At 43.8% G+C, this 10863-nt stretch overlaps 1 protein-coding gene across 1 annotated transcript in view; it reads right to left on the reverse strand.

The window, feature by feature from the left end:
* The window catches only part of LOC104994580 (tumor necrosis factor receptor superfamily member 10A-like), a 39061-nt gene extending 29497 nt beyond the window's left edge, over nt 1–9564 (reverse strand). Inside the window, exon 1 of the mRNA XM_010848208.1 lies at nt 9159–9564. Coding sequence (XP_010846510.1) covers nt 9159–9314 — 156 coding nt within the window. The 5' untranslated portion in view covers nt 9315–9564. The remainder of the gene's footprint in view (nt 1–9158) is intronic.
* Nucleotides 9565–10863: the final 1299 nt, after the last annotated feature.

Genomic DNA, 10863 nt, shown 5'->3' on the forward strand with positions numbered 1-10863 from the left:
AAACCATAGCCTTGACTAGACGGACCTTTGTTGGCAAAGTACTGTCTCTGCTTTTGAATATACTATCTAGGTTGGTCATAACTTTCCTTCCAAGGAGTAAGCATCTTTTAATTTCATGGCTGCAATCACCATCTGCAGTGATTTTGGAGCCCAGAAAAATAAAGTCTGACACTGCTTCCCCATCTATTTCCCATGAAGTGATGGGACCAGATGCCATGATCTTCGCTTTCTGAATGTTGAGCTTTAAGCCAACTTTTTCACTCTCCTCTTTCACTTTCATCAAGAGGCTTCTTAGCTCATCTTCACTTTCTGCCATAAGGGTGGTGTCATCTGCATATCTGAGGTTATTGATATTTCTCCCGGCAATCTTAATTCCAGTTTGTGCTTCTTCCAGTCCAACGTTTCTCATGATGTACTCTGCATAGAAGTTAAATAAGCAGGGTGACAATACACAGCCTTGACACACTCCTTTTCCTGTTTGGAACCAGTCTGTTGTTCCATGTCCAGTTCTAACTGTTGCTTCCTGACCTGCATACAGGTTTCTCAAGAGGCAGGTCAGGTGGTCTGGTATTCCCATCTCTTTCAGAGTTTTCCACAGTTTATTGTGATCCACACAGTCCATGGGATCGAAAATAGTCCGACACCACTGAGCGACTTTCACTTTCACTTTCCCCTGCATTGTAAGCTGGAGTCTTAACCACTGGACCACCAGGGAAGTTTCCACTGCTTTGTCTTTGAGATGACTGATCCTTTCTTTACTTTACCTAGTCTGCTGCTGAACCCTTCTATTGTTTTTCAGTTCAGTTATTGTATGTTTCAGCTCTGTGGCTTCTATTTGACAGTTTCTTATATTTTCCATCTCTTTGTTGAAGTTCTCACTTCATTCTTCTCCATATTCATCCATCCATTCTTCTCCCCAGTTCAGCAAGCTTCTTTATGACCATTACTTTGAATCCTTTATCAACTAAATTATTTATCTCCATTTCATTAAGGCTTCTTTCTAAGGCTTTATCTATTTAGTCACTTGGAACAGGTTTCTCTGTTTCTTCATTTTGCTTGACTCTCTGTGTTTGTTTCTATACAGTAGATGAAACAACCACCTCTCTCCCAGTCTTGAAGGATTGGCCTTGTGTAGGAAATGAATTTTTCATTCAGCCTTGCTCTTAGTCATCTCTCAAACTCTTGGGATTGTTGAAGCAGCCTACTGTATTTTTTAAGAGTTCCCAGTAGTTGAGCATGTGCCAAGACCTGTCCTATTGCAACGGAGCAGGACACTATGGTCCTTGCCCCTCCCCCCACTACATCCTCTGCCTGCCTCTTGTCTATGGAAAACTTCAGTCCAAGAATAAGTTTCATCAAAGAAGTGAGAAATGCAGAAACAAAGGAAAATAGTCAAAGGAGACCAAATAATAATAATGTAGTCATTAAGCTTAGTCAAGGATCTTTAGTTCTTTCTCAAGGGCTATAGATAATATTCTGAGCCATATCCTGTGAGCTGTCTTTTTTTAAAAATTAATTTAATTGGAGGCTAATTACAATATTGTAGTGGTCTTTGCCATACATTGACATGAATCAGCCATGGGTGTACATGTGTTCCTCATCCTGAACCCCCTCCCACCTCCTTCCCTATCCCATCTCTCAGGGTCATCCCCGTGCACCGGCCCTGAGCACCCTGTCTCATGCATCATACCTAGACTGGAGATCTAGTTAACTATGATAATATACGTTTCAATGCTATTCTCTCAAATCATCCCACCCTCATCTTCTCCCACAGAGTCCAAAAGTCTGTTCTTTATATCTGTATCTCTTTTGCTGTCTCACATACAGGGTTATCATTACCATCTTTCTAAATTCCATATATATTTGTCTTAGTATACTGTATTGGTGTTTTTCTTTCTGACTTACTTCACTCTGTATAATAGGCTCCAGTTTCATCCACCTCATTAGAACTGATTCAAATGCACTCTTTTTAATAGCTGAGTAATATTCCATTGTGTATATGTACCACAGCTTTCTTATCCATTCATCTGTGATGGACATCTAGGTTGCTTCCGTGACCTAGCTATTGTAAACAGTGCTGCGATGAACATTCGAGTACACATGTCTCTTTCAATTCTGGTTTCCTTGGTGTGTATGCCCAGCGGTGGGATTGCTGCGTCGTATGGCAGTTCGATTTCCAGTTTTTAAAGGAACCTCCACCCTGTTCTCCATAGTGGCTGTACTAGTTTGCATTCCCACCAACAGTGTAAGAGGGTTCCCTTTTCTCCACACCCTCTCCAGCATTTATTGTTTGTGGACTTTTTGATAGCAGCCATTCTGACCCGTGTGAGATGGTACCTCACTGTGGTTTTGATTTGCATTTCTCTGATAATGAGTGATGTTGAGCATCTTCATGGTGAGCTGTCTTACAGATACCCCAAGTGGAGAAGTTAACTACATGATGACCAGACTGTACCCAGGATATGAGGTGCCACAATTCCAAGAACTGGCCTCAGAGAAATGGAAACAAATGGACCCTGGAACTGTACCTAAAACAATCAAGATGATGCTGGTCAGACCACCGATGACCAATTTGAAGATGACTATCAGAGCTGACTCTGCTGTTTCTATATGTGGCTCCCTCCTCACTTCTGTCTGTAAAAGCTCTTGCCCACAGGTTGCCGGTGGGGGCGGGGAGTCGGCCTTCGGATAGATGTTCACCACTCTCGCCCCCCAGTTGTCAGCATCTGAAATAAAGCAAACTTTCCTTACCACCAACCTGGCCTGCTTATTGGCTTTTGGGCAGAGAGCAGCCAGACCCACACACACACTTTCAGTAACACTATCCCAAAAGGGAAGGTCTCAGTGCCTAGATTCAGGTTGACTGGAAGTCAGCCACATACACACACAAAGAAATTTACAGGCCAATATTCTTGATGAACACAAATGCAAAAGTCATCAACAAAATTGTAGAAAGCTGAATTCAACAATACATTAAAAGGACCATACAACATAATCAGTGGGATTTATTCTAAGGATGCAAACTATGGTTCAAAATTTACAAATCAAAAAAAAAAAATCACAGATCAGTCAATGTGATATACCACATTAATAAAATGAAGAACAAAAGTCATATGATCATCTCAATGGGTACAAAAAAAGCATTTGACAAATTCAATATTGATTTATGATAAAACTCTCAACATAGCAGACATAGAGGAAATACACCTCAACATATAAAACCCTGTGTGACAAGGCCACAGCAAACACCACATTCCATAGTGAAAAGCTGAAATTATCTCCTCTAAGATCAGGAACAAGATACAGACACTCACTTTTGTCATCTTTATTTAACATAGTATTGGAAGTCCCAGCCAGAGCGATTAGGTAAGAAAAAGAAATAAAAAGCATCCAACTCGGAAAGGAGGAAGTAAAAGTGTCACATTTTGCAGGCGACATGATATTATGTATAGAAAATGCTAAACACTCCATTTAAAAAAAACCTCTTAAGACTAATAAATGAAGCCAGTATAGCTACAGGATATAAAAATCAATATGAAAACATATGGTGCATTTCTTTACATGAATAACAAACCAGCAGAAAGAGAAATAAGAAAACAATCTAATTTACAATGGCATCAAAAAAATAAAATTCCTATGAATAAGTTGAATAAATTTAGCCAAGGAGGTCAAAGACCTGTACATTGAAAACTGCACAAATAAATGGAAAAACAGTCCATGCTTATGGATTTGAATAATCAATATTTTTCAATGTCCATATACCCATAGAAATCTAGAGATTCAATGAAATTTTTATCAATATTTCAATGGCATTTTTCACAGAAATAGGACAAATAATTAAAATTTTTACAGAACCACAAAAGACTCTGAAGAGCCAAAGTAATTTTTTAAGAAAGATAAGAAAGGCTGGTGGCATCTTGCTTCCTGATTTCAAACTATGCAAGTGAAAGTGTTAGTCGCTCAGTTGTGACCAACTTTTCGACCCCATGGACTGTAGCCAGCCAGGCTCCTCTGTCCATGGAATTTTCCAGGCAAGAATAATGGAGTGGGTACCCATTCCCTTCTCCAAGGGATCTTCCCAACCCAGGGACCAAATCTGGGTCTCCCCCACTGCAGGCAGATTCTTTACCATCTGAGTCACCAGGGAAGCCCTGTATTGCAAAGGGAGAGTCTTAACCACTGGACCACCAGGGAAGTCCCTTAATGAAGGATTTTTGCATGTATATTTATAATAGATGTTGATCAGTATTTTTCTTTTTTTTGGTAATGTCATTGTAAGTTTTGGATACCAGGGTTGTGCTGGCTTTATAAAACAGTGAAGAACTGTTGCCTGTTCATATTTTCTGAAAGAATTTGTATAAGACTGATATTATTTTTTCTATGAATATTTATAGAATTCCTCAATGAAACTACATGGGCCTGCAGTTTTCATTGCTGTAAGATTTTAAGTGATGAATTCTAATCCATAAAAGATATAGGATTAATCAGATTTTCTTTTCATCTTGTGTCTGTTTTGCTAAGTAATATTTTCAAGGAATTTGTCCATTTTATTCAAGTTGTCAAATTTATCAGCATTAAATTATTCCTAAGTTCCCCTTATTGTCCTTTCTATGGCTGCAGAGTTTGTTATAATATCTTATCATTAATTGTTGATATTGGTATTTTTTGGTTTTGGGCCTTTTTTCTTTTAAAATTTGGTTTGTTAATGTTGTTAATCATTTCAGAGAATCAACACTTGGTTTGTCAATTCCTTTCATTATTTGTATTCTATTTCATTGATTTTTTTTTAAACTTTACAATATTGTATTAGTTTTGCCAAATATCGAAATGAATCCGCCACAGGTATACCTGTGTTCCCCATCCTGAACCCTCCTCCCTCCTCCCTCCCCATACCCTCCTTCTGGATCGTCCCAGCGCACCAGCCCCAAGCATCCAGTATCGTGCATCGAACCTGGACTGGACATGACATTATACATGTTTCAATGCCATTCTCCCAAATCTCCCCACCCTCTCCCTCTCCCACAGAGTCCATAAGACTGATCTATACATCAGTGTCTCTTTTGCTGTCTCGTACACAGGGTTATTGTTACCATCTTTCTAAATTCCATATATATGCGTTAGTATACTGTATTGGTGTTTTTCTTTCTGGCTTACTTCACTCTGTATAATAGGTTCCAGTTTCATCCACCTCATTAGAACTGATTCAAATGTATTCTTTTTAATGGCTGAGTAATATCCATTGTGTATATGATTTCTACTCATATTATTATTTTTTCCCTATTCTTTTGAGTTCAATTTGCACTTATTTTATGGTGATTTAAAAATGTGAATCTTCAGGTCGCTTTTTTTCCTTTAATTTAAAAAAATTGTACTCCCCATTTCTCCCAAACCCCTATTCTTTTTAATAGAACATCTTTAATTGGAAGAGCTTCCCAGGTGGCACCAGTGGTAAAGAACCCACCTGCCAATGCAAGAGACTTAAAGAGATGTGGGTTCAATCTCTGGGTCGGGAAGATTCCTTGGGGGAGGGCACGACAACCCACTCCATTCTTGCCTGGAGAATCCCTTGGATAGAGGAGCATGCATGGCAAGCTACAGTCCATAGGGTTACAAAGGGAAGTGACTTAGCATGCACTCACACTTTAATTTGGAGAAAGTGATGGCACCCCACTCCAGTACTCCTGCCTGGAGAATCCCATGGACGGAGGAGCCTGGTAGGCTGCAGTCCATGGGGTCACTAAGACTGAGCGGCTTCACTTTCACTTTTCACTTTCATGCACTGGAGAAAGAAAAGGCAACCCACTCCAGTATTCTTGCCTGGAGAATCCCAGGGATGGGGGAGCCTGGTGGGCTGCCATCTATGGAGTCGCACATAGTCGGACACGACTGAAGTGACTTAGCAGCAGCAGCAGTAGCACATTTTAATTGAAAACTGCAGTTTAAGTACTGTGTTAGCAGCTTTTCACAAGTTTCCATTTAGTATACATTCATTACTATTTGTTTTGAAATTCAAAAAAATATTCTTTTGATTTCATCTAAGAACCATAATGATTTGAAGGATGTTGCTTAATATTCAAATTTTGGAGTCTTTTTCTAGAGATCATTCTTGACTAGCAATGTAATTTCATTAAAGTCAGAGAACAGAGTTTATATTTCATTGCTTTTAAACTTATTTAGACTTTTTAAATTGTCTAGAATGTGGTCTATCTTAGTGGAAGTACCACATTCATCAAAAAAGAATGAGACTTCATTAGATGTTGCAAGCATGCTCTCTGAATGTCAATTAAATCAAGATGGTTGATTTTTCTTCTTCTTTTTTTTTTTTTTTAATTTGGTCTCTCTGTGCAGCTTCGAGGATGTTAGTTCCTCAACCAGTGAACCTGTTGTGCCCTCCATAAGACAGCAGGGTCCTAACCACTGAACGGTCAGGGGAATTCCCATTATGGTTGATAGCGTTACTTCTGTTGTTGTTTAGTGGCTAAGTTGTGAGAGACTCTGCAACCACATGGACTATAGCCTGCCAGGCTCCTCTATGGGATATTCCAGCAAGCATGCTGGAGTGGGTTGCCATTTCCTCCTCCAGGGGATCTTCCCCAGCCTAGGGATCTAACCTGTGTCTCCTGCATTGGCAGACAGATTCTTTACCACTGAAACACTGGGGAAGCCCGATAATGTTACTACCCTTTATCATTTTCATTAAAGGGTGATATGATAGTCCTTTGATTTCATCAATTTTTGCTTTATGTATTTTTAAAGCTCTTTTATTAGGCACAATATATTTATGGTTAAGATGTCTTCCTGATGAATTGACACTTTTAACACTACAAGTGTACATTTAAAAAATCTTTGGTAACATCAGATGAAAACTTGAAATAGTCTTCTATGGACCTGGGCAATCCTTCAGCATTGATATTCAGTTATCTCTGTTCTGTCCCCAGCTTGCCGGTCACATTTCCCACCACCCAGATCAATACCCCCATGCCCCTCAGAGCAGGACAAAATACTAACATTAGTGCAGGCATCTTAGAACCCACACCACCCACGCATTCAGGGGGAGTCCTGTCTGCAGCCTGCTGAGTAGCCCTGTGCAGGGGCTGTGGGGCACCAGGGACAAGGCGAGGTCCTTCCTTTCCTCAGGGCAGTTTGGCCACAGGAACCTGAGGCAGAGACAGCGATTCCTGTAAAGTCACCAAGGTGAAAAGAGCCTGGAAGGGCTGCAAGGCAGATGTGACAAGACTCCCAGTGGCAGGGAACAGGTGTGGACATGGAGGGAAAAGTCCCACAGTGCCAGGATCACAGACAAGGACGAAGTCAAAGTAAGGGGAGTCGGGGGTGGGGCTGGGATGGACGAGGAAGAGGCTTCCTGGTGTGTAATCTCCATTGCATGCTGTTTGAGAGACAAGCACTGGGGTGCACCAGGGTGCGGTGGAGATGTGAGACTTTGCCACTCACAGACTTGTGGTGTGTGTGTGTGGAGGGTGAGTTGGGGCTGTTAGAGAGAGATAGAGACAGAGGAGGGAGACAGGAGGGCTGCGGTGGAGCAGTAGCATGGGACAAAAGAGAGAGGGAAACGAGGGAACTTCCCTGGGGGTCCAGTGGTTAGGATGCCGCACTTTCACTGAAGGGGTCAAGGTTGGATCCTAGGTTGGGAACCTTGATTCCTGCAGCCTTTGAGCCTTGGCCAATTTAAAGAAAGAAAGGAACTGAGAACGGAGGATGGGTTGTGGAAGTGTCTTCAGTTCGGCTAGCAATTTGTCCACCGCTACCAAGCTGGTGAAGTTCAAAGATGAGTCCGGACTGGGGATTTCCTTTCGTGCTTCTTAGCACTTACACCCCGAAAGTGATGCAATACTGTTAGCTGGGTTTGCAGAGTCTAGTTGGACCTTGCTGCGTGCCCATGTGACTTCCCGGAGCTGATGTAACTGTTTTAGGGTCTAGTTTGATTTTCACTCTCCCTTGATAGGTCACCCAAAACAACACTACTCTTTCCTCCCTGGGGACAAATGGGCCCTAAAAGCTGCACCGTTTCTTTTCTTTTCTTTTTTTTTTTTTTTGAACAAAAGATTCTTTAAATTCTATAGTGCTTTACAATTTTCAAGCGATTCACACACAGGATTTCATATAATCTCACAATAACTCTTCTTTTCCCCTCATCCCTATCTTGCCCCTCCCTGCTTCCCTCTCCTCACTGGTAACCACCAGGTTGTTCTCTGTATCCCTGAGTCTGCTTCTTTTTTGTGTGTTACTCACTAGTTTGTTGTAATTTTTATATTGCACGTGTAAGTGTAAGTAACGTGTAAGTAACATCATACAGGGTTTCTCTTTTACTCTAAACCTCATCAGCTATGACAAAGCCATAGCCTCAGACTTGTTCTCAAGGTCTTCTTGTGCTCTGAGACCTGTTTCTTCTAAGATTTGTGTGGCTGTGGGTAGTTGTTTTTACAAGTAAAAAGACAGCTAGGTTAACAGTAGACCCTTCCGCCTGGAGTTCAGGGCAGCCATTAAATAGTTTTTTCAGAATGCATGCCACAACTGTTTCAGACTCAAAACAGAAATCAAAATAACATCTTCAGACCCTTTCCTCCTAAACTAGACAGAGCCCCTGAGGCTAGCCGCCTGATTACTGGGGATTTACCCTGTAAGCCCTGTGGGTTGCTGCGGAAGAAAGTGGAAGGAATTTGCAAAATGACCGACAGCAGCCCAGAAGGGGTGCTGAATGCAAGGGAGGGTGGGAAAGCTACTTTTCTGTAAAAATCGAGGGGAAGAATAGATGCGATGAGCATATTCTAGAATCTCAACATAAAAGGGGAGGGGAGAGGGAAAGGAAGAAGGGAGACGGGAGGGAGGAGCGGGGAAGGAAAGGGAGCAGAGAGGCTTCCAAAGGAGTTTTCCATTCCTTTTCCTTTGGAATTTACTTCTGGGACAGCCAGACAAGCCTAGGACCGGGACTGAGAACACGGGCTCTTCTCCCTCTGGGCCCGGGTCTGTCCTGCCAGGCCCTGAACCTGCTCCTTCCCCCCATTCAGCCCACGGTAGATCTCGCTGGGACATGCCCCGGCCGCAGCTGACCCGGGCATGCACGCCGCCGGGTCTTTTCCCGCCGCCATTTACCGGCCACCCGGCGCGCCTTCCGGAGTGGTACCCGCGGTGGTACTCACCCACAACACGACACCCATGACGAAGACGAGGTACCCGAACCGAAGTTTGGGGCCACCGGCGATCGAGGAGGTCAGTGCCCTCCATCCCCGCTGCCGCTTGCGGTCGGGCAGCGTTCGCTGTCGAGGTCCCTGCAGGTTGATGGTAGGCACGGTCATGAGGAATCTTCACGGTCGTCAGTGGAACTTGGAAAGCCGGCCTCTGATGACCAGACCTCGGAGCTCTTCTGTATACCTCCGCTCCCGCGCACTGTACTCACGCTTTCAGAGAAAGCAAGCGGGGGTGGCCCCGCCTTGTCTTACTCAGGATATTGCTCAATCAGTGCCGGAAAAATAAGAATCTCCGTCTCTCTCTCTAGACTGCGAGTTGAACGCAGCCTGCGTGCGTGCTCAGTCGCTCAGTCGTGTTCCACTCTTTGCTGACCCCATGGACTGCGGCCCACCAGCCTTCTCTGTCCATGGGCTTTCCTAGACAAGAATAACTGGAGTAGGTTGCCATTTCCTCCTCCAGGGATCTTCCCCATCCAGGGATGGAACTCTCCTCTCCTGCATCTCTTGCACTGGCAGACGGATTCTTTACCAGGGAGCCACCTGGGAAAGCCGAAGCAGGCAGAGTTGGCAATAAAGGTTCTTCTTGAACCAGATTCCTTCTCAGGGGCAACGACCCTCCTGAGCTACCTCTGGTCCTCTGACTACCGTCTTCTACTGGCTCTCAGCTTCTGCTCCTCCCATGCTCATTGACAGTGTGGGTGCAGGGGAGGGGTATCACTGCCTCCAGAGTCACGTGGCAGCTCTGTGCCAGGGGAAAGTTGTTGAATCAGAGGTTTGCTCTTAGCATCTTAGTAGCCAGGTGCCTGACTGGAGCAGATACTCAGTGAATAGGTGGGTGGACAGAATGAAGGTCACAGAGACTGCCATCGGTGGGTCTGAATTCAGGTCACAAATAGGCTTCGGATCTCCTCCATCACTACCTGAGCGTTGCAGTAATGCCAGGGTCAACGTCTGACTTTCACACGCAGGACTTAATAACTCCTCTCGACCCTACTGCTGCTCTTGCAGTCAGGCAAGCTAGAGGAATCCACTCCATTCAGCCTTTCTTGGAGACTTTTCTTCCCTGTAGAGTCTTTAAAGCCTTTGGGAAACAGAACTGCTGGCGGCTAATTGGCATAGGAAACCAAACGGGCCAGGAGGAGGAGGTCCCCACGTGGGTCGGGCTCGTCCAGCTGTCCCTAAACATGCGCGCTCTGCTGGACTTAGGTTGTGGGGAGTCCAGTATTGGGTGAGAGGCTCAAGTCTAGGTCCTACAAGGCTAGGGCGACTGTGAGCTGGGGACTGGGCAGGGGAGACACGAACGGGAGCCTCCAGCTCCACCCTTTTGTATCAGTTTTGTGAGGCCGGTGTGGTAGGAATTAAAATTCCTTTTTCCTCCATATGTTTATCCAGCGGTTCCAATATCATTTATTGAAAACACTTTCTTTTTCCATTGAATAATATTACTGCCTTTGTTGAAATTCAATTGACCATCTATATGTTCCATTTCTGGACTCTATATTGTGTTCCATGGATCTATTCATTTTCTCTCCTGTGCCAATACCACGTTGCCTTGATTGTGTGCGTGTGTGCTCAGTCCTGTTCCACTCTTAGCGACCCCATGGACTGGAGTCCGCCAGACTCCTCTGGCTGTGGAATTTCCCAGGCAAGAAGAATA

This window comes from Bison bison, unplaced genomic scaffold (genome assembly GCF_000754665.1).
Source record: "Bison bison bison isolate TAMUID 2011002044 unplaced genomic scaffold, Bison_UMD1.0 scf7180017864261, whole genome shotgun sequence".
Taxonomy (NCBI): domain Eukaryota; kingdom Metazoa; phylum Chordata; class Mammalia; order Artiodactyla; family Bovidae; genus Bison; species Bison bison.